This window comes from Pseudophryne corroboree, chromosome 4 (genome assembly GCF_028390025.1).
Source record: "Pseudophryne corroboree isolate aPseCor3 chromosome 4, aPseCor3.hap2, whole genome shotgun sequence".
NCBI classification, from domain to species: domain Eukaryota; kingdom Metazoa; phylum Chordata; class Amphibia; order Anura; family Myobatrachidae; genus Pseudophryne; species Pseudophryne corroboree.
The window spans coordinates 774,235,074-774,259,725 of NC_086447.1; the positions used below are offsets into that span (position 1 = coordinate 774,235,074).

Sequence of the window (24,652 nt, forward strand, 5' to 3'; positions counted from 1 at the left end):
GCCCCCTTACAGAGCCAGAAGCAAGAAGTGTTCCGGAAAATCGGCGGCAGAAGACTTCTGTCTTCAACAAGATAGCGCACAGCACTGCAGCTGTGCGCCATTGCTCCTCATGCACACCTCACACTCCGGTCACTGATAGGTGCAGGGCGCTGGGGGGGGGGCGCCCTGAGGGCAATATAAGACACCTTGGCTGGCAAATCATCACATTATATAGTCCCAGGGCTATATATGTGATAAATTACCCCTGCCAGAATCCATAAAAAAGCGGGAGAAAAGTCAGCCGAAAAAGGGGCGGGGCTATCTCCCTCAGCACACTGGCGCCATTTATTCTTCACAGTGCAGCTGGAAGACAGCTCCCCAGGCTCTCCCCTGTAGTTTTCAGGCTCAAAGGGTTAAAAAGAGAGGGGGGGCACTAAATTTAGGCGCAATATATGTATACAAGCAGCTATTGGGGAAAAATCACTCAGTTATAGTGTTAATCCCTGCATTATATAGCGCTCTGGTGTGTGCTGGCATACTCTCTCTCTGTCCCCCCAAAGGACTTTGTGGGGTCCTGTCCTCAGTCAGAGCATTCCCTGTGTGTGTGCGGTGTGTCGGTACGGCTGTGTCGACATGTTGGATGAGGAAGGTTACGTGGAGGCGGAGCAGAGGCCGATAAATGGGATGTCGCCCCCTGTGGGGCCGACACCAGAGTGGATGGATAGGTGGAAGGTATTAACCGACAATGTCAACTCCTTACATAAAAGGCTGAATGACGTAACAGCTGTGGGACAGCCGGCTTCTCAGCCCGCGCCTGCCCAGGCGTCTCAAAGGCCATCAGGGGCTTAAAAAAACGCCCGTTACCTCAGATGGCAGACACAGATGTCGACACTGAGTCTGACTCCAGTGTCGACGAGGTTGAGATATATACACAATCCACTAGGAACATCCGTTACATGATCTCGGCAATGAAAAATGTGTTACACATTTCTGACATGAACCCAAGTACCACATAAAAGGGGTTTTATTTTTGGGGAGAAAAAGCAGCCAGTGTTTTGTTCCCCCATCAGATGAGTGAATGAAGTGTGTAAAGAAGCGTGGGTTCCCACGATAAGAAACTGGTAATTTCTAAAAAGTTACTGATGGCGTACCCTTTCCCGCCAGAGGATAGGTCACGTTGGGAGATATCCCCTAGGGTGGATAAGGCGCTCACACGTTTGTCAAAAAAGGTGGCACTGCCGTCTTAGGATACGGCCACCTTGAAGGAGCCTGCTGATAAAAAGCAGGAGGCTATCCTGAAGTCTGTATATACACACTCAGGTTCTATACTGAGACCTACAATTGCCTCAGCATAAATAGTGCTGCTGCAGCGTGGTCTGATACCCTGTCAGATAATATTAATACCCTAGACAGGGATAATATTTTGCTAACATAGAGCATATTAAAGACGTCGTCTTATATATGAAGGATGCACAGAGGGATATTTGCCGGCTGGCATCCAGAATTAATGCAATGTCCATTCTGCCAGGAGGGTATTAGAAACCCGGCAGTGGACAGGTGATGCTGCCTGTAAAAGGCACATGGAGATTCTGCCTTATAAGGGTGAGGAATTGTTTGGGGATGGTCTCTGGGACCTCGTATCCACAGCAACAGCTGGGAAGAAAATTTTTTACCTCAGGTTTCCTCACAGCCTAAGAAAGCACCGTATTTTCAGGTACAGTCCTTTCGGCTTCAGAAAAGCAAGCGGGTCAAAGGCGCTTCCTTTCTGCACAGAGGCAAGGGAAGAAGGAAAAAGCTGCACCAGCAGCCAGTGACGCTGGGGCTCCACAGGTGGAGACAGGTGCGGTAGGGGCGCGTCTCTGGAACTTCAGGGACCAGTGGGCTTGCCCACAGGTGGATCCCTAGGTTCTGCAAATAGTATCAAAGGGATACAGGCTGGAGTTTGAGGCGACTCCCCCTCGCCGTTACCTCACATCAGCCTTGCCTGCTGCCCTCGGAGAAAGGTAGTACTGGCGGCAATTCACAAGCTGTACTTCCAGCAGGTGAAATCAAGGTACCCCTCCTTCAACAAGGCCGGGGTTACTATTCCAAAATGTTGTGGTACCGAAACCAGACGGTTCGGTGAGACCCATTCTAAAATTGAAAGCCTTGAACACTTATATACGAAGGTTCAAGTTTAAAATGGAATCGCTCAGGGCGATTATTGCAAGCCTGGAGAATTTCCTGGTATCACTGGACATCAAGGATGCTTACCTGCATGTCCCTATTTACCCTCTTCACCAGGAGTACCTCAAAATTGTGGTACAGGATTGTCATTACCAATTCCAGACGTTGCCGTTGGTCTGTCCCCGGCACCGAGGTATTTACCAAGGTAATGGCCGAAATAATTATCCCGTACTTGGACGATCTCCTTATAAAGGCGAGGTCCAGGGAGCAGTTGTTCGTCGGAGTAGCACTATCTCGGGAAGTGCTACAACAGCACGGCTGGATTCTGAATATTCCAAAGTCGCAGCTGGTTCCTACGACGCGTCTACTGTTCCTGGGTAAGGTTCTGGACACAGAACAGGATAAAAAGGGTTTCTCCCGGATGAGAAGTCCAAGGAGTTGTCGTCTCTAGACAGAGACCTCCGAATACAAATACAGGTGTCGGTACATCAATGCACGCGAGCCCTGGGAAAGATGGTAGCTTCTTACGAAGAAATTCCATTCGCCAGGTCCCATGCAAGGATTTTCCAGTGGGATCTGTTGGACAAGTGGTCCGGGTCGCATCTTCAGATGCATCGGCGGATAACCCTGTCTCCAAGGGCCAGGGTGTCGCTGTTGTGGTGGCTGCAGAGTGCTCATCTTCTAGGGGGCCGCAGATTCGGCATACAGGACTGGGTCCTGGTGACCACGGATGCCAGCCTTCGAGGCTGGGGGGCAGTCACACAGGGAAGAAACTTCCAAGGCTATGGAAAAGTCAGGAGACTTCCCTACACATAAATATTCTGGAACTAAGGGCCATTTACAATGCCCTAAGTCAGGCTAGACCCCTGCTTTAACACCGGCCGGTGCTGATCCAGTCAGACAACATCACGGCGGTCGCTCATGTAAACCGACAGGCCGGCACAAGAAGCAGGATGGCGATGGCAGAAGCCACAAGGATTCTCCGATGGGCGGAAAATCATGTGTTAGCACTGTCAGCAGTGTTCATTCCCGGAGTGGACAACTGAGAAGCAGACTTTCTCAGAAGACACGACCTCCACCCGGGAGAGTGGGGACTTCATCCAGAAGTCTTCCAAATGATTGTACACCGTTGGGAAAGGCCACAGGTGGACATGATGGCGTCCCGCCTCAACAAAAAGCTACAAAGATATTGCGCCAGGTCAAGGGACCCTCAGGCAATAGCTGTGGACGCTCTGGTAACACCGTGGGTGTACCAGTCGGTGTATGTGTTCCCTTCTCTGCCTCTCTTACCCAGGGTAATGAGAATAAAAAGAAGGAGAGGAGTAAGAACTTTACTCATTGTTCCGGGTTGGCCAAGAAGAGCTTGGTAACCAGAACTCCAAGAAATGATCTCAGAGGACCCATGGCCTCTGCCGCTCAGACAGGACCTGCTGCAGCAGGGGGCCTATCTGTTCCAAGACATACCGCGGCTGCGTTTGACGGCATGGCGGTTGAACGCCGGATCCTGAAGGAAAAGGGCATTCCGGAGGAAGTTATCCCTACGCTATATAAAGCTAGGAAAGAAGTGAACGCAAACCATTATCACCGCATATGGCGGAAATATGTTGCGTGCTGTGAGGCCAGGAAGGCCCCAAAGGAGAAATTTCGGCTAGGTCGATTTCTGCACTTCCTACAGTCAGAGGTGACTATGGGCCTAAAATTGGGTTCCGTTAAGGTCCAGATTTCGGCTCTATCGATTTTCTTCCAAAATAGAACTGGCTTCACTGCCTGAAGTTCGGACTTTTGTTAAGGGAGTGCTGCATAGTCAGCCCCCGTTTGTGCCTCCAGTGGCACCGTGGGATCTCAACGTGGTGTTGGATTTCCTGAAGTCGCATTGGGTTGAGCCACTTAAATCCGTGGAGCTATAATACCTCACGTGGAAAGTGGTCATGCTGTGGGCCTTGGCGTCGGCCAGGCGTGTATCAGAATTGGCGGCTTTGTCATACAATAGCCCTTATCTGTATTTTATATGGATAAGGCGGAATTGAGGACTCGTTCCCAATTCCTTCCTAAGGTGGTATCCGTTTTTCATGTGAACCAACCTATTGTGGTGCCTGCGGCTACTTGGGACTTGGAGGATTCCAAGTTACTGGACGTAGTCAGGGCCCTGAAAAGTATATGTTTCCAGGACAGCTGGAGTCAGGAAAACTGACTCGCTATTTCTCCTGTATGCACCCAACAAGCTGGGTGCTCCTGCTTCTAAGCAGACTATTGCTCGCTGGATCTGTAGCACGATTCAACTTGCACATTCTGCGGCTGGACTGCCGCACCCTAAATCTGTAAAAGCCCATTCCACGAGGAAAGTGGGCTCTTCTTGGGCGGCTGCCCGAGGGGTCTCGGCTTTACAACTTTGCCGAGCTGTTACTTGGTCGGGTTAAAACATTTTTGTAAGAGTCTACAAGTTTGATACCCTGGCTGAGGAGGACCTAGAGTTTGCTCATTCGGTGCTGCAGAGTCATCCGCACTCTCCCGCCCGTTTGGGAGCTTTGGTATAATCCCCATGGTCCTTACGGAGTCCCAGCATCCACTTAGGACGTCAGAGAAAATAAGATTTTACTCACCGGTAAATCTATTTCTCGTAGTCCGTAGTGGATGCTGGGCGCCCATCCCAAGTGCCGATTGTCTGCAATACTTGTTTATAGTTATTGCCTAACTTAAGGGTTATTGTTGAGCCATCTGTTGAGAGGCTCAGTTATATTTCATACTGTTAACTGGGTATAGTATCACGAGTTATACGGTGTGATTGGTGTGGCTGGTATGAGTCTTACCCGGGATTCAAAATCCTTCCTTATTGTGTCAGCTCTTTTCCGAACACAGTATCCTAACTGAGGTCTGGAGGAGGGTCATAGTGGGAGGAGCCAGTGCACACCAGGTAGTCCTAAAGCTTTCTTTAGTTGTGCCCAGTCTCCTGCGGAGCCGCTATTCCCCATGGTCCTTACGGAGTCCCAGCATCCACTACGGACTACGAGAAATAGATTTACCGGTGAGTAAATCTTATTTTTTTGCCTTATATTCCCTCACAGCCTAAGAAAGCGCCACATTATCAAATGCAGTCCTTTCGGTCACAGAGAAACAAGAAAGTACGAGGTGCGTCCTTTCTTGCCAGAGGTAAGGGCAGAGAAAAGAAGCTACACAACACAGCTAGTTCCCAGGAACAGAAGTCCTCCCCGGCCTCTACAAAATCCACCGCATGACGCTGGGGCTCCGCTACGGGAGTCCGCCCCAGTGGGGGCACGTCTTCGACTTTTCAGTCACATCTGGGTTCACTCACAGGTGGATCCCTGGGCAATAGAAATTGTTTCTCAGGGTTACAAGCTGGAATTCGAAGAGGTGCCTCCTCGCCGGTTTTTCAAATCGGCCCTGCCGGCTTCTCCTCAAGAAAGGGAGTTAGTGTTAAATGCAATTCACAAATTGTATCTTCAGCAGGTGGTGGTCAAGGTTCCCCTACTTCAACAAGGGAGGAGATATTACTCAACCCTGTTTGTAGTCCCGAAACCGGACGGTTCGGTCAGACCCATTTTAAATTTAAAATCCCTGAACCTATACTTGAAAAAGTTCAAGTTCAAGATGGAATCGCTCAGAGCGGTCATCGCCAGCCTGGAAGGGGAGGATTTTATGGTATCCCTGGACATAAAGGATGCATACCTTCATGTTCCCATATATCCACCTCATCAGACGTACCTGAGATTTGCGGTACAGGATTGTCATTACCAATTTCAGACGTTGCCGTTTGGGCTTTCCACGGCCCCGAGGATTTTCACCAAGGTAATGGCGGAAATTATGGTGCTCCTGCGCAAGCAGGGTGTCACAATTATCCTGTACTTGGACGATCTCATAAAAGCGAGATCAAGAGAGCAGTTGCTGAGCAGCATGTCACTTTCACTGAAAGTGTTGCAGCAACACGGCTGGATTCTCAATATCTCGAAGTCACAGCTGGTTCCCACGACTCGTCTGACCTTCTTGGGCATGATTCTGGATACGGACCAGAAAAGGGTTTATCTTCCGATAGATTAGGCTCAGGAACTCATGACCCTGGTCAGGAACCTAATGAAGCCAAAACAGGTGTCAGTGCATCACTGCACTCGAGTCCTGGGAAAGATGGTGGCATCGTACGAGGCCATTCCCTTCGGCAGGTTCCATGCGAGGACCTTCCAATGGGACCTACTGGACAAGTGGTCCGGGTCACATCTACAGATTCATCAGTTGATCGCCCTGTCCCCGAGGACCAGGGTGTCTCTCCTGTGGTGGCTACAGAGTGCTCACCTTCTAGAGGGCCGCAGGTTCGGCATTCAGGACTGGGTTCTGGTGACCACGGACGCGAGCCTCCGAGGTTGGGGAGCAGTCACACATGGAAGAAACTTCCAAGGACTTTGGACAAGTCAAGAGACTTGTCTTCACATCAACGTCCTGGAGCTGAGGGCCATATACAACGGCCTTCGTCAAGCGGAGACCTTACTTCGCGACCTACCAGTTCTGATTCAGTCAGACAACATCACCGCAGTGGCTCATGTAAACCGCCAAGGCGGCACAAGGAGCAGAGTGGCGATGGCGGAAGCCGCCAGGATTCTTCGCTGGACGGAAAATCATGTAAGCGCACTGTCAGCAGTGTTCATTCCGGGAGTGGACAACTGGGAAGCAGACTTCCTCAGCAGGCACGACCTGCATCCAGGAGAGTGGGGACTTCATCAGGAAGTCTTCGCACAGATTGCAAGTCAGTGGGGACTGCCCCAGATAGACATGATGGCGTCCCGCCTCAACAAAAAGCTACAGAGGTATTGTGCCAGGTCAAGAGACCCTCAGGCGGTAGCTGTGGACGCCCTAGTGACACCGTGGGTGTTCCAGTCGGTCTATGTATTTCCTCCTCTTCCTCTCATCCCAAAGGTGTTGAGAATAATAAGAAAAAGAGGAGTACAGACAATTCTTATTGTTCCAGATTGGCCGCGAAGGGCCTGGTATCCGGATCTGCAGGAGATGCTCACAGAAGATCTGTGGCCTCTTCCTCTAAGGCAGGACCTGTTGCAACAGGGGCCCTGTCTGTTCCAAGACTTACCGCGGCTGCGTTTGACGGCATGGCGGTTGAACGCCGGATCCTAGCGGAAAAGGGCATTCCGGATGAGGTCATTCCTACTCTGATAAAGGCTAGGAAGGACGTGACAGCTAAACATTATCACCGTATATGGCGAAAGTATGTTTCTTGGTGTGAGGCCAGGAATGCTCCTACGGAAGAATTCCATCTGGGCCGTTTCCTTCACTTCCTACAAACTGGAGTGAATTTGGGCCTAAAATTAGGCTCCATTAAGGTTCAGATTTCGGCCTTATCCATTTTCTTTCAGAAAGTATTAGCTTCTCTCCCAGAAGTACAGACTTTTGTGAAGGGAGTGCTGCATATTCAGCCTCCTTTCGTACCTCCGGTGGCGCCTTGGGACCTTAATGTGGTGTTGAGTTTCCTTAAGTCGCACTGGTTTGAACCACTTAAAGCGGTGGAGTTAAAATATCTCACTTGGAAGGTGGTTATGTTGTTAGCCTTGGCTTCGGCTAGGCGAGTGTCGGAATTGGCAGCTTTGTCTCATAAAAGCCCCTATCTGGTTTTCCATATGGATAGAGCGGAATTGCTGACCCGTCCTCAATTTTTGCCTAAGGTGGTGTCATCTTTTCATATGAACCAACCATTTGTGGTGCCTGTGGCTACGTGAGACTTGGAGGATTCCGAGTCCCTTGTTGTGGTCGGGGCTTTGAAAATTTACGTGGCCAGAACGGCTAGAGTCAGAAAAACAGAAGCACTGTTTGTCCTGTATGCAGCCAACAAGGTTGGCGCTCCTGCTTCAAAGCAGACTATTGCTCGCTGGATCTGTAACACGATTCAGCAGGCTCATTCTACGGCTGGATTGTCGTTACCAAAATCGGTCAAGGCCCATTCCACTAGGAAGGTGGGCTCTTCTTGGGCGGCTGCCCGAGGGGTCTCGGCACTACAGCTGTGCCGAGCTGCTACTTGGTCGGGTTCAAACACCTTTGCAAAATTCTATAAGTTTGATACCCTGGCTGATGAGGACCTCCTGTTTGCTCAATCGGTGCTGCAGAGTCATCCGCACTCTCCCGCCCATTTGGGAGCTTTGGTATAATCCCTATGGTCCTTACGGAGTCCCCAGCATCCTCTAGGACGTAAGAGAAAATAAGATTTTAAAAATACCGGTAAATCTTTTTCTCGTAGTGCGTAGAGGATGCTGGGCGCCCGTCCCAAGTGCGGACTACTTCTGCAAGACTTGTATATAGTTTTGCTTACTAAAGGGTTATGTTATAGTTTAATCGGTCTTGGACTGATGCTATGTTGTTTTCATACTGTTAACTGGTTAGTATATCACAGGTTATACGGTGTGAATGGTGTGGGCTGGTATGAATCTTGCCCTTGGATAACAAAAATCCTTTTCTCGTACTGTCCGTCTCCTCTGGGCACAGTTTCTCTAACTGAGGTCTGGAGGAGGGGCATAGAGGGAGGAGCCAGTGCACACCCATACCTAAAGTTCTTTCTTAAAGTGCCCATGTCTCCTGTGGAGCCCGTCTATCCCCATGGTCCTTAGGGAGTCCCCAGCATCCTCTACAGACTACGAGAAAAAGATTTACCGGTAGGTTTAAAATCTTATTTCTCTAACGTCCTAGTGGATGCTGGGAACTCCGTAAGGACCATGGGGAATAGCGGGCTCCGAAGGAGGCTGGGCACTCTAGAAAGATCTTAGACTACCTGGTGTGCACTGGCTCCTCCCACTATGACCCTCCTCCAAGCCTCAGTTAGATTTCGTGCCCGGCCGAGGTTGGATGTACACTAGGGGCTCTCCTGAGCTCTTAGAAAGTTATAGTCTTAGAATTTGTTATTTTCAGTGAGACCTGCTGGCAACAGGCTCACTGCAGCGAGGGACTAAGGGGAGAAGAAGCGAACTCGCCTGCTTGCAGCCGGATTGGGCTTCTTAGGCTACTGGACACCATTAGCTCCAGAGGGATCGACCGCAGGCCCAGCCTTGATGTTCGGTCCCGGAGCCGCGCCGCCGTCCCCCTTACAGAGCCAGAAGCAAGAAGATGGTCCGGAAAATCGGCGACATGAAGACTCTGTCTTCACCAAGGTAGCGCACAGCACTGCAGCTGTGCGCCATTGCTCCTCTCACACACTTCACACTCCGGTCACTGAGGGTGCAGGACGCTGGGGGGGGCGCCCTGAGGCAGCAATAAAAACACCTTGGCTGGCTAAAATACCTCAATATATGGCCCCAGGGGCTATATATGAGGTAAATACCCCTGCCAGAATTCCATAAAAAACGGGAGAATAGGCCGCGAAAAAGGGGCGGAGCCTATCTCCTCAGCACACTGGCGCCATTTTTCCCTCACAGCTCGGCTGGAGGGAAGCTCCCTGGCTCTTCCCTGCAATTCTACAGTACAGTAAGAGGGAAAAGAGAGAGGGGGCATTAAAATTGGCACTGTATACAGTATATTATATAAAAGCTATTAGGGACATAACTCAGTTAGTCCCTGTATATATATAGCGCTCTGGTGTGTGCTGGCATACTCTTACTCTGTCCCCCCAAAGGGCTTTTGTGGGTCCTGTCCTCGTTTAGAGCATTCCCTGTGTGTCTGCGGTGTGTCGGTACGGCTGTGTCGACATGTTGAATGAGGAGGCTTATATGTTGACAGAACAGAGGCCGATATATGTGATGTCGCCCCCTGTGGGGCCGACACCAGAGTGGAGGGATAGGTGAAAGGTATTAACCGACAGTGTCAACTCCTTACATAAAAGGGTGGATGACGTAACAGCTGTGGGACAGCCGGCTTCGCAGCCCGCGCCTGCCCAGGCGTCTCAAAGGCCATCAGGGGCTCAAAAACGCCCGCTCTCTCAGATGGCAGACACAGATGTCGACACGGAGTCTGACTCCAGTGTCGACAAGGTGGAGACATATACACAATCCACTAGGAACATCCGTGACGTGATCCCGGCAATAAAAAATGTGTTATACATTTCTGACTTTAACCCAAGCACCTCTAAAAATGGGTTTTAGGTTTGGGGAGAAAAAACAGGCAGTGTTTTGTTCCCCCATCAGATGAATAAATGAAGTGTGTGAAAGCGTGGGTTCCCCCGTTAAGAAACTGGTAATTTATAAAAAGTTACTGATGGCGTACCCTTTCCCGCCAGGTGGATAAGTTACGCTGGGAGATATCCCCTAGGGTGGATAAGGCGCTCACACGTTTGTCAAAAAAGGTGGCACTGCCGTCTTAGGATACGGCCACTTTAATAGGTACCTGTTGATAAAAAACAGGAGGCTATCCTGAAGTCTGTATTTACACACTCAGGTACTAAACTGAGACCTGCAGATAGTGCTGCTGCAGCGTGGTCGGTGACCCTGTCAAACAGGGAAACTAGTTGGCAAACATAAAAACATATTAAAGACGTTGTCTTATATATGGGGGATGCACAGAGGGATATTTTGCCGACTGGCATCCAAAATAAATGTAATGTCCATTCTGTCAGGAGGGTATTAGAGACCTGTCACTGGACAGGTGATGCTGACTTAAAAAGCGCATAGAGAGCCTTATAAGGGTGAGGAATTATTTGGGGATGGTCTCTGGGACCTCGTATCCACAGCAACTGCTGGGAAGAAATAATTTTACCTCAGGTTTCCTCACAGACAAAGGTACAGTCCTTTCGGCTTCAGAAAAGCAAGCGGGTCAAATGGCGCTTCCTTTCTGTACAGAGACAAGGGTAGAGGGAAAAAAGCTGCACCAGTCAGCCTGTTCCCAGAATCAAGATTCTTCCCCCGCCTCCTGTGAGGCCACACCATGACGCGGGTGCTCCACAGGTGTAGCCAGGTACGGTGGGGGGCCGTCTCAAAAATTTCAGCAATTAGTGGGCTCGCTCACAGGTGGATCCCTGTTTCTTTCAAGTAGTATTTCAGGGGTACAAGCTGGAATTCGAGATGTCTCCCCCCAGCCGTTTCCTAAAATATGCCTTGCTGACAACTCCCTCAGGCAGGGAGGCTGTGCTAGAGGCAATTAATAAGCGGTATTCCCAGCAGGTAATACTCAAGGTGCCCCTACTTCAACAAGGACGGGGTTACTATTCCACACGGGTTGGGGTACCGAAACCGCATGGTTCGGTGTGACCCATTTTATATTTAAAATGCTTGAACACAAAAATTCAAGTTCAAGATGGAATCGCTCAGGGCGGTTATTCCAAGCCTGGACGAGGGGGATTACATGGTATCCTGGGACATCAAGGATGCTTACCTGCATGTCCCCATTTACCATCCTCGCCAGGAGTACCTCAGATTTGTGGTACAGGATTACCATTACCAAGTCCAGACACTGCCGTTTGGACTGTACATGGCACCGAGGGTGTTTTATCAAGGTAATGGCCGAAATGTTGATACTCCTTCAAAAAAAGGGAGTTGTAATTATCCCGTACTTGGACAATCTCGTTATAAGGGCGAGGTCCAAGGAGCAGTTGGTAGTCGGGGTAGCACTATTTTGGAAAGTGCTACAACAGCATGGTTGGATTCTAAACAGTCCAAAGTCACAGCTGGTTCCTATGACACGTCTACTGTTCCTGGGGATGGTTCTGGACATAAACCAGAAATAGTGTTTCTCCCGGAGGAGAAAGCCAAGGAGTTGTCATCTCTAGTCAGAGACCTCCTGAAGCCAAAATAGGTAGCGGTGCATCATTGCACGCGAGTCCTGGGAAAAATGGTAGCTTCCTACGAAGCAATCCCATTAGGCAGGTTCCATACAAGAACTTTTCAGAGGGACCTGTTGGACAAGTGGTCCGGATCGCATCTTCCGATGCATAGGCTGATAACCCTGTCTCCAAGGACCAGGGTATCTCTACTGTGGTGGCTGCAGAGTGCCCATCTTCAAGAGGGCCGCAGGTTCGGCATACAGGACTAGGTCCTAGTGACCATGGATTCCAGCCTTTGAGGCTGGGAGGCAGTCACACAGCGAAGAAATTTCCAGGGACTTTGGTCAAGTCAGGTTATTTCCCTACACATAAATATTCTGGACCTGAGGGCCATTTACAATGCCCTGAGGCCGGCAAGGCCTCTGCTTCAAAACCAGCCGGTACTGATCCAATCAGACAACATCACGGCAGTCGCCCATGTAAACCAACAGGGCGGCACAAGAAGCAGGATGGCGATGGCAGAAGCCACAAGGATTCTCCGATAGGCGGAAAATCATGTGTTAGCACTGTCAGCAGTGTTCATTCCCGGAGTGGACAACTGGGAAGCAGATCTTCTCAACAGACACGACCTCCACCCGGGAGAATGGGGACTTCCTCCAGAAGTCTTCCAATAGGATTGTACACCATTGGGAAAGGCCACAGGTGGACATGATGGCGTCCCGCCTCAACAAAAAGCTATAAAAGATATTGCACCGGGTCAAGGGACCCTCAGGCGATAGCTATGGACGCTCTGGTAACACCGTGGGTGTACCAGTCGGTTTATGTGTTCTCCCCTCTGCCTCTCATACCAAAGGTACTGAGAATAATAAGAAGGCGAGGAGTAAGAACGATACTCGTGGATGGCCAAGAAGAGCTTGGTACCCAGAACTTTAAGAATTTATATCAGAGGACCCATGGCCTCTGCCACTTAGACAGGACCTGCGGCAGCAGGGGCCCTGTCTGTTCCAAGACTTACCGCGGCTGCGTTTGTCGGCATGGCGGTTGAACGCCGGATCCTGAAGGAAAAGGGCATTCCGGAGGAAGTCATTCCTACGCTTACTAAAGCCAGGAAAGAGGTTACAGCAACTCATTATCACCGCATATGGCGAAAATATGTTGCATGGTGTGAGGCCGAAAGGGCCCCAACAGAGGAATTTCAACTAGGTCGATTTTCTGCATTTCCTGCAAGCAGGAGTGACTATGGGCCTTAAATTGGGTTCCATTAAGGTACAGATCTCGGCTCTGTCGATTTTCTTTCAAAAGAACTAGCTTCAGTACCTGAAGTTCAGACATTTATAAAAGGAGTGCTGCAGAGTCAGCCCCCGTTTGTGCCTCCTGTGGCACCTTGGGATCTCAACGTGGTGTTGAGTTTCTTAAAATCACATTGGTTTGAACCACTAAAAACCGTGGATCTGAAATATCTCACGTGGAAGGTGGTTATGTTATTGGCCTTGGCTTCTGCCAGGCGAGTATCAAAGTTGGCGGCTTTGTCTTGTAAAAGCCCTTATTTGATTTTCCATATGGATAGGGCAGAATTGAGGACTCGTCCCCAGTTTCTCCCAAAGGTGGTGTCAGCGTTTCACCTGAACCAGCCTATTGTGGTGCCTAGGCTACTAGGGACTTGGAGGACTCCAAGTTGCTAGACGTTGTCAGGGCACTGAAAATATATGTTTCCAGAACGGCTAGAGTCAGAAAATCTGACTCGCTGTTTATCCTATATGCACCTAACAAGCTGGGTGCTCCTGCTTCTAAGCAGACTATTGCTCGTTGGATTTGTAGTACAATTCAGCTTGCACATACTGTGGCAGGCCTGCCACAGCCAAAATCTGTCAATGCCCATTCCACAAGGAAGGTGGGCTCATCTTGGGCGGCTGCCCGAGAGGTCTCGGCTTTACAACTTTGCCGAGCAGCTACTTGGTCAGGGGCAAACACGTTTGCAAAATTCTACAAATTTGATACCCTGGCTGAGGAGGACCTGGAGTTCTCTCATTCAGTGCTGCAGAGTCATCCGCACTCTCCCGCCCGTTTGGGAGCTTTGGTATAATCCCCATGGTCCTTACGGAGTTCCCAGCATCCACTAGGACGTTAGAGAAAATAAGAATTTACTCACCGGTAATTCTATTTCTCGTAGTCCGTAGTGGATGCTGGGCGCCCATCCCAAGTGCGGTTTATCTGCAATACTTGTACATAGTTATTGTTAACTAAATCGGGTTATTGTTGAGCCATCTGTTGAGAGGCTCTATTGTTTCATACTGTTAACTGTGTTTCATATCACGAGTTGTACGGTGTGATTGGTGTGGCTGGTATGAGTCTTACCCGGGATTCAAAATCTTTCCTTATTGTGTACGCTCGTCCGGGCACAGTACCTAACTGAGGCTTGGAGGAGGGTCATAGTGGGAGGAGCCAGTGCACACCAGGTAGTCTAAGATTTTTCTAGAGTGCCCAGCCTCCTTCGGAGCCCGCTATTCCCCATGGTCCTTACGGAGTTCCCAGCATCCACTACGGACTACGAGAAATAGAATTACCGGTGAGTAAATTCTTATTTTTCCTTCTGCCGCGTACACAGACAGACTGGCAGGGAAGTGCAGCTCCTGCACAAGGACTCCAGATTACCTCAGCAGTACCAGGGGGTCATAGCAAGGGGGGAGCAATATTAGAATACTAAGCCCTATTAAGGGTACTTAGTTTGCGGCCCAGCTAAGCTTGGAATTAGTATAAGGGCGCAGTGTGGCTGGCTCCATCATACTCTCTTGAGGGCTCTGTGTGGGTTAACTGTGCTTTTAACCTTTCTCCTGTGTGGGTGTGTTCTTTCACATTTTACAATGTCAAAGGAGTGTGTCTCTTCCCCAGGGGGATCACTACAGTGTACTCAGGATAGTACATATTCTCAGGCTAGTGGATCCGAACCAGTATGTTTGGATTCATTAAAAGGGATGATCTCAAATATTTCACATAAATTGTTCCAAAATGAGAAAAAGATGCAATACTTAAGACAGTCTGTGGATGACCTGATGAATAAAGATTCACTGTCCATACCAGCGTCTCAGACCCCTACCATTTGTCCACAAAAGTGTTCACTGGCCCAAATCCTGCAGGCTGACACTGATGATGATGATGTATCAGACGCAGAGGAGGGTGAGGTGGACTCAGGAGGTGGGGGATGCAGCTCTGTCACAAGGAATACAGGCGCTGATTTAAGCTATTAGAGACGTCCTGCACATTCCTGACAAAGTGACAGAGGAACATGAGGAATCTTATTTTAATGTAAAAACAAAATCTCTCTGCTACTTTCCCTGCATCTAAGGAATTAAATTCCCTATTTGAAGAAACTTGGATTAATCCTGACAAGTTTCAGATCCCTAAAAGGTTACTGGCATCCTTCCCTTTTCCTCAGGATGATAGAAAAAAAAAATGGGAAAACCCACCGATTGTTGATGCTTCGGTATCTCTGTTGTCATCTAAGATAATCTTACCTGTCCCGGGGGCAGCCTCCTTAAAGGACATGGCTGACCGCAAGATTGAGACCACTCTCAAATCTCTGGCCCAAAAGACCCACTATAGCTTGTGCATGGATCACTAGGGCCATTGCAAAATGTGGGATGCTTTAAAATGGTTACTTGATAGCAATATTCACAAATTCATTCCCATGGGCAATAAACGCAGGAGTACTAAACACAAACCAATGTGGCTTAATAAGGCGGTCAAAAATGAAATGGCTAATAAAAGTCGTGCTTTCAAAGCATTTAAATCAGTTGGAGGGGAGGAGGCATTCCAGTATTACAAGGAATGCAATAAAAGGTGTAAAAAGGTAATAAGAGCAGCTAAAATTGTAAATGAAAAGCAAATCGCTATAGAGCATAGGTCTGCAAACTCTGTCCTCATTACCCCACACAGCGCATGTTTTGCAGGACTCCTCACAGAATCACAAGTGAAATAATTCCACCTGCAGACCTTTTAAAATGTGTCTGTGAGTAATTAATACACCTGTGCACCTGCTGGGTTACCTGCAAAACATGCTCTGTATGGGGTAATGAGGACCGAGTTTGCAGACCTATGCTATAAAGAGTAAAGCCAATCCTAAAAAGTTTTACAAGTACATAAACAGTAAAAGGATAAAAAAGGAGAATGTAGGCCCTTTAAAAGATGAACTGGGAGCCTTGATAAACGATGACAAAATAAAAGCGGATATACTGAACAAGTTTTTTTCATCCGTATTCACTAGGGAGGATCAGAAGGTGCTAGTAGTGCATCACGACAGTGAAGGTAATGATTCTTGGCTAGATGCTTTTTTAAGTGAGGAAGTAGTCCTGGAGAGGCTAAGCAACATAAAGATTAATATATCACCGGGCCCAGATGGTTTTCACCCGAGAGTTATTATGGAGTTTAGGGCACAGCTAGCAAAACCCTTATACTTGATTTTCTATAGTTCAATTAGATCAGGTATGGTACTGAGGGATTGGTGTATAGCGGAAGTAGTGCCCTTATTTAAAAAGGGATCTTAAAATCATCCTGGGAACTATAGACAGAGTTAGTATAACCTCTATAGTGTGTAAAATATTGGAGGGAATTTTGGGGGATACCATACAGGATTATCTGCAGGTTAATAAGATTAATAGCAAGAGTCAGCACGGGTTTGTAAGGGACAGATCGTGTTTAACTTAATTAGCTTCTATGAGGAGGTGAGCGATAATCTCGACCAAGGCAATGCAGTGGATGTTGTCTTTTTAGATTTTGCAAAAGCCTTCGATACAGTGCCTCACAGGAGACTGATCATCAAATTAAGGAAACTTGGCATAGGGTATACTATTTGTACATGGATAGGTAATTGGCTGGATAACAGATTACAAAGAGTAGTAGTCAGCGGGACGTTCTCCAGCTGGGCACCAGTAGTCAGCGGAATACCACAAGGGTCCGTACTTGGCCCGCTACTGTTCAATATATTTATTAATGATCTAGGAATAGGTCTGGGTAGCACAGTGTCAATATTTGCAGATGATACCAAACTGTAAGGTAATTAATTCAGAAAGTGATGTGGAGTCTCTACAAAATGAATTACTTAAACTTGAAACCTGGGCGTCTAAATGGGGAATGCGGTTCAGTATTGAAAAATTTAAATTTATGCACTTTGGGATTAAAAGCAAACTTGTATCCTACACACTTAATGGGGAAAATATAGGGGTAGCAGTAGTGGAAAAAGATTTGGGGTGCTCATAGATAATAGGCTGAATAACAGTCAACAATGTCAAATTGCAGCAAAGAAGGCAAGTAAAGTGCTCGCATGCATAAAACGGGGTATTGAGACAAGGGACGAGGATGTAATCCTGCCATTGTACAAATCATTGGTTTAGCGGAGGATTTGTTTATTAATAGAAGTCTGTATAGGACACGTGGGCATTTGTTGAGGCTGGAGGAGAGGAAATCCGTACAAAGGGTTTCTACACCGTGGGGGCAATAAGGATTTGGAACTCCCTGCCGGAGAAGATAATAATGGTGGACTCTGTAAATGCATTTAAAAACGGATTGGACAGTTTTCTAGCTGAGTAAAGTATCCAAGGCTATAGCATTTAATATATTGACATTAAGTATATGGGTGTGATACGACATATAGTTGTCAATAGGTATGAAACCATTATTTTGGCTGGTACATTATAATGTGCACTGCTTAATACAGAATACAGGTTGAACCCGATGGGCTTTTTTCCACTTTTTAGCCTCATTAGCTATGTTACTAGGTTATTAACTATGTTACTATGTCAGGTAACCTAATTGAGTGGTTAGATTCCTTACCCAGAGGGGCAATAGTTTTACTCCTACAGTAATATACAGGACTTTGCAAATTTTATAGTGGAGGCCATAAAAAAGAAAGACTTGCTCCATGCACGCACCACGGCCACGGCAGTGTCAGCACGCAGGGGCCTATGTGGATGCGGATTCCAGAAAAGGTGTGGAAAGCCTACCATTCACAGGTGAGTCCCTGTTTGGAGATGAACTGGATACGTGGATATCCAAGGCTACGGCGGGTAAGTCTACATACCTTCCTTCCGCAGCCCCCCCAGCTAGGAAGACCTACTCTGCTCCAACTCTGCAGTCCTTTCAGAAAGCAAAATTTTAAAATAAAATCAAAGGTTCTTCTAAAGCCTTCAAAGGCAATAGAGGTAAACCCAGAAAACAAGCAACTGCAGGTTCACAGGAACAGAACTCAGGTTCTGTTTCCTCAAAGCCTTCAGCATGATGGTGGACCGCACTGCCTGGAAGACATGCAGGTGGGAGCCTGATTAAGAGATTTCAGTCACATATGGGCGAAATCATACCAGGATCCCTGGGTCAAAGAGCTCATCGCCCAGGGGTGCAGATTGGAGTTTCAGGAATTCCCACCTCACAGATTCTTCAAATCAGGCTTACCAGCTTCTCAGGAGGCAAGTATAATTTTACAGTATGCAATTCAAAAACTGGTACAGACTCAGGTCATTGTTCCAGTTCCACCTCGGCTACAGAACAAAGGTTATTATTACAACCTGTTTGTGGTACCGAAACCGGACGGTTCGGTAAGACCCATTTTAAACCAAGTCAGTAAACCCGTATATACGGGTGTTCAAATTCAAGATGGAGTCTCTTGAGAGCGGTGATCTCAGGTCTGGAGGAAGGGGAATTCTTGGTGTCTCTGGATATCAAGGATGCGTACCTTCATATCCCAATCTAGCCGCCTCATCAGGACTGTCACTACCAGTTCCAGGCCCTGCCATTTGGCCTGTCCACAGCATCGAAGGTGTTCACCAAGGTAATGGCAGAGATAATGTTTCTCCTCCGCAAACAGGGAGTGAACATAATCCCGTACTTGAACGATCTGCTGATAAAATCACCATCCAGGGAGCGGTTGTTGGACAACATTGCCCTCTCAACTCGACTACTCCGGGATCACGGGTGGATTCTGAACCTACCAAAATCTCACCTGGAACCAACACGAAGGCTTCCGTTCCTGGGGATGATACTGGATATAGAGGCACAGAAGGTATTCCTTCCATTGGAAAAGGCATTGGTAATCCATTCAATGGTGCGGGCTGTTCTAAAACCAACCCGGATATCTGTGCATCTATGCATTCGCCTTCTGGGAAAGATGGTAGCTGCTTACGAGGCGCTGCAGTACGGAAGGTTTCATGCAAGGGCCTTCCAGCTGGATCTGTTGGACAAATGGTCCGGATCGCATCTCCACATGCACCAGAGGATACGTCTGTTGCCAAGAGCCAGGATTTCTCTTCTGTGGTCGCTTCAGACTTCTCACCTGACAAAGGGCACAGTGTTCGGGATTCAAAATTGGATTCTGCTAACCACAGACGCAAGCCTCAGAGGTTGGGGAGCTGTCACCCAGGGGGAACACTTCCAAGGAAAATGGTCAAGTCAGGAAACCATTCTTCCAATCAACATTCTGGAACTAAGGGCCATATACAATGCCCTTCTACAGGCATCACATCTTCTTTAAGATCAGGCCATCCAGGTTCAGTCAGATAATGTGACGGCGGTAACCTACATAAACCGACAGGGCGGAACAAAGAGCAGAGCGGAAAAGTCGGAGGTAACCAGGATTCTCCTCTGGACAGAAAAACACGCTGTGGCCTTGTCCGCAATCTTCATTCCGGGAGTAGACAACTGGGAAGCAGACTTCCTCAGCAGACACGATCTCCATCCAGGGGAGTGGGGACTCCATCCGGAGGTGTTCAAGGAAATAACAGACCTTTGGGGATTACCCCAAATAGACATGATGGGCTCTCGTCTCAACAAGAAGCTTCTGCATTATTGTTCCAGGTCGAGGGACCCACAGGCAGTGGCAGTAGACGCCCTGGTGTCTCCATGGGTGTTCCAGTCAGTGTACGTGTTTCCTCCACTCCTACTCATCCCAAGAATCCTAAAGCTCATAAGGAGAACAAGGGTTCAAGCGATCCTCGTTGCCCCAGACTGGCCAAGAAGGGCTTGGTACGCGGACCTTCTGAATGTACTGCAAGAAGAGCCGAGGTCTCTTCTTCTTCGGGAGCACCTGCTGCAGCAGGGGCCGTTCGCCTATCAAGACTTACCGTGGCTACATTTGATGGCATGGAAGTTGAGCGCCTGATACTTGCTCGGAAGGGCATTCCGAAGAAGGTCATTCCTACCCTCATACAGGCTAGGAAAGGGATAACGTCTAAACATTACCATCGTATTTGGAAGAAATATGTCTCTTGGTGTGAATCCAAGAATTTTCCTATGGTATAGTTTCAACTCTGACGTTTTCTCCTCTTCCTGCAAGCAGGTGTGGATATGGGCCTGAGGTTAGGATCTGTGATCCAGATTTCGGCCCTGTCCATTTTCTTTCAGAAACAATTGGCTGCCCTCCCTGAGGTTCAGACTTTTTTGAAGGGAGTTCTCCACATCCAACCTCCCTTTGTACCGCCTACGGCGCCTTGGGACCTTAACGTGGTGTTGTAGTTCCTCCAGTCGGATTGGTTTGATCCTCTACAGGAGGTTGATGTCAAATTTCTTACATGGAACGCGGTCACGTTGTTGGCCTTAGCTTCTGCTAGACGCGTGTCCGAATTGGGGGCTTTATCCTGTAAAAGCCCTTACTTGATCTTCCACAAAGATAGGGCTGAGCTCCGGACGCATCAGCAGTTTCTTCCGAAGGTTGTGTCGGCATTTCATATCAACCAACCTATTGTGGTGCCAGTGGCTACTGACTCCTCAATTACATCAAAGTCCTTGGATGTTGTAAGGGCTCTGAAGATATATGTGAAGAGAACTTCTCGTCACAGAAAGTCGGACCCTCTGTTTGTCCTATATGATCCCATGAAAATTGTGTCCTGCTTTTAAGCAGACTATTTCTCGCTGGATTAGGTTCACTATCCAGCACGCTTATTCTACGGCAGGTCTGCCGTGTCCAAGATCTGTTAAGGCCCACTCTACTCGTAATGTGGGGTCTTCCTGGACGGCTGCCCGGGCTGTCTCAGCAGTGCAACTTTGCCGAGCTGCAACTTGGTCTGGGTCAAACACATTTGCAAAGTTTTACAAGTTTAATACTTTAGCCTCTGATGATCTGAAGTTCATTCAATCAGTTCTGTAGGAGCCTCCGCGCTTTCTCTCCCGTTCTGGGAGCTTTGGTACATCCCCATGGTACTAATGTGGACCCCAGCATCCTCTAGGACGTAAGAGAAAATAGGATTTTGGTTACCTATCAGTAAATCCTTTTCTCGTAGTCCGTAGAGGATGCTGGGCGCCCACCCAGCGCTTCGTTTTCCTGCAATTGTTATTTGGTTCAGTACAACTTCTTTTTAGTTGAGTTCTGCATTGTTACTTGGTAAGTAATGTTTCAGCGGTTGCTGAGTGTTCAAGCTACGTTGGCTTGACGTGCCTTGTATGTGTGAGCTGGTATGAATCTCGCCACTATCTGTGTATAATCCTTCTCTCGAAGATGTCCGTCTCCTCGGGCACAGTTTCTAGACTGAATCTGGTAGGAGGGCCATAGAGGGATTAGCCAGCCCACACTCTCAAACTTAAAGTGCCAATGGCTCCTGGTGGACCCGTCTATACCTATGGTACCAATGTGGACCCCAAAATCCTCTACGGACTACGAGAAAAGGATTTACCAGTAGGTAACCAAAATCCTATTTTTAATTACCTACCGGTAAATCCTTTTCTCGTAGTCCGTAGAGGATACTGGGCGCCCGCCCAGTGCTTTGTGTGTTCCTGCACTGTTACTTGGTTAAGTATTGTTGTTGGTTCAGCTGTTGCTGTCCCTCGTCAAGTTTTGTTAGCATGGCTTTCCTCTTGTTTGTGTGTGCTGGTTCGAATCTCACCACTGTCCTTTAAATCCTTCTCTCAAGGTATGTCCGTCTCCTCGGGCACAGTTTCTAGACTGAGTCTGGTAGGAGGGGCATAGAGGGAGGAGCCCGCGCACACTATTGATTTCTTAAAGTGCCCAAGGCTCCCATACTCCATGGTAATAAATGGACCCCAGTATTTCTACGGACTACGAGAAAAGGATTTACCGGTAGGTAATTAAAATCCTATTTTTGTTCCTAGGACTTACCTCACTCTCATTCCCAGTGGCTGCACCTACCTGTAGCCGCAGTCTGGATGGGGTGGTATCCTAGGGAGAGGCTGGTGCACGGCAGCATTAAGGGCCGGTCAAGCAAGTGTCCATTTGTGTATTTTCGGTGTCCGCTTTCAGTTAACTGTCCTCCCTCTTTCCGCTGCCGCTTGTGTTGCTCTGCTCTTTTTGCCGAATACAACATGTCAGAAATCCAAATTTCGCTGAATCCAATCATTTTTGGTTCAGAATCGTCGAATCAAGGATTTCCAAAATGTTGGATTTTGCGCATCATCAATCATCTGCAAAATGGAGAATTGGGACGATTCTTGATCTATGGACCCCTTTAATCTCTGGTTTTGAAGCGGTTGCATGGAGCATTGGGGGTCATTCCGAGTTGATCGCTAGCTGCCGTTGTTCACAGCGCAGCGATCATGCAAAAAAGCGGCACTTCTGCGCATGCGTATGGTACGCAGTGCGCACGCGCGATGTACTTTCACAAAAGCCGATGCAGGTCTAGCGACGATTTTCATTCGCACTGCTGATCGGTGAGTGATTACCAGGAATGGGGCGTTTCTTGGGGATAAAGGACCGTTTTCCAGGTGTGTGCTGAAAAACGCAGGCATGTCAGATACAAACGCAGGCGAGCCTGGGGAAACGGGGGAATTGGCTGGCCGAACGCAGGGCGTGTTTGTGACGTCAAAACAGGAACTAAATAGTCTGAAGTGATCGCAAGGTCTGCAGTCTCTCTGAAACTGTTTGAAAAATGTTTAACCCCATTCTGCGATCCTTTCGTTCGCACTTCTGCTAAGATACACTCCCAGAAGGCGGCGGCTTAGCGTTTGCACTGCTGCTAAAAGCAGCTAGCGAGCGATCAACTCGGAATGAGGGCCATTGACTCTTGTAGCTCCCTCTGGCTTGTCATTAGGGCGAGTCTTACACACATTATACCGAGACCTAACAATATCAGTTTTTACCCAGCAATTTAAAATGACAGACAAGGCTGGGGACTTTGTTGTCTATCCTCGAGAAATGTTTCCACATGTTAGGAGCCAGAAATTATGGAACAAACCATTGCTGTTACCAATGACCGCATGTATGGTTTGCCAGCCTAACCTAACTATGTCACTGCCTGGAAGCTGTAGTCACCAGGAGCAAGGGATAGGGCTGTTATTTAGGGGTTCAGTATGGTATGCCGGCGGTGGGGCTCCCGGCGACCAGCATACCGGCGCCGGGAGCCCGACCGCCGGCTTACCGACAGTGTGGAGAGCGCAAATGAGCCCCTTGCGGGCTCGCTACGCGCGCCACGCTATTTTATTCTCCCTCCAGGGGGGTCGTGGACGAGGGAGAATAAGTGTCGGTATGCCGGCTATCGGGATCCCGGCGCTGGTATACTGTGCGCCGGGATCCCGTCAGTCAGCATACTGAAGACCACCCGTTATTTAGAGCTGATTTCTAGTGCAGGGGGAAGGTGGACACCAGGGAACAGGGCCCAAAAATCATTATGGCAACCTCTAATTTTCTATCCCTTCTCTTAATCACTTGGAGTAGTGTCTCTTTAAGTGATCTGATGGGATACTTTCACACCACAAATCTGTTTGTCTTAAATGTCTACAGGTGACAGGCACACGTATCTTGTTTGTAGGACAATTTTACAGACATTTCCTGGATCTTTATTTTATTTATGGCTCCGTTTATTTTCAGAAGCTAAGCTAAGATGTTCTTGACGAATGTCCTCCTAAGAAAAGGGATACCTGGTCGTCAGTGGATTGGGAAGTACAGACGGCCCAGGGTGGTCACCTGGAATATGAAAAGGTCAATGATTAACAGGCTGGAGATAGAAGCAGAGACTGAGTACTGGATAAGCCGGCCCTACATGACTAAAGATCAGGAACATGGTCATGCTGCAGCGCGGAGGTACACAGAATTCCAGGAGCTGAAGGCCCGGCAGATGGCAAACTTTCCTGAGCATAAATACTTGCAAGATCACTTAAATCATTTAAATGTCACCAAGAAATGGACAATAACTTAAATGATGTAATGATGTTGGCATGTAGTTAAAATATAATAAACGTGTTTTCTAAGCTTGCATATTTGTTTGCAACTTACACTAAAATTGTCATGTTCTTATATATTTATCTAGGGCAGGCATTCCCAACCTCGGTCCTCCATGCACACTGAGGAGGTATCCTATTACCCACGGTAAAACATTGGGCATTTTTTTCCGATGTTTCACCAATTTTTTTTTACAGGCTTATCCTATTAGCTCGCCTGTAAAAAATAAAAAAAATAAAAATGCCCTTTCTCCCGAAAACACACAGGTAAATTACTATTACTAGGCTAATTGGCTATCCCCCTCACAGTGCAGGTTTTAGTGATATCCAGACTTCAGCACAAATGGTTAAATCAAACTAACGGATGTACTGATTAAGTCACCTGTGCTCAAGGATGGACATCACAGTGTGCCTTGAGGTTGGAAATGCCTGATCCAGGGTCTGAAAACCCTGTTGCATTCATTCTTCTGTAAATTACTGACAATCAGACACTGAAATGATTGGGACTGAGGGCCTCCTGTTGCCAATAAGAGCATTAGAATGTTAACAGCAGCACTGAATATTTAATTTAAGCAACTCCTGCATGTCCATATGTAAGTAAGTTTAAGTAGAAGCTTAGGTCCATTTTCAGCTAAACATTAAATAAGAAAAAAAAAAAGAGTGATGCAA

The 24,652-nt window shown here is 48.0% G+C and overlaps 1 protein-coding gene across 5 annotated transcripts in view; it reads left to right on the forward strand.

The window, feature by feature from the left end:
• Nucleotides 1–24,018, forward strand: part of MRPL57 (mitochondrial ribosomal protein L57) — a 50,253-nt gene extending 26,235 nt beyond the window's left edge. For 4 of the 5 annotated variants that reach the window (XM_063918261.1, XM_063918263.1, XM_063918262.1 and 1 more), the window contains one exon: nt 23,634–24,018. In XM_063918261.1, coding sequence (XP_063774331.1) covers nt 23,647–23,961 — 315 coding nt within the window. In that variant the 5' untranslated portion in view covers nt 23,634–23,646 and the 3' untranslated portion in view covers nt 23,962–24,018. Of the gene's footprint in view, nt 1–21,775; nt 21,891–23,633 lie in introns of those variants that run through there. The other variant, XM_063918264.1, reaches the window with a different exon arrangement.
• Nucleotides 24,019–24,652: the final 634 nt, after the last annotated feature.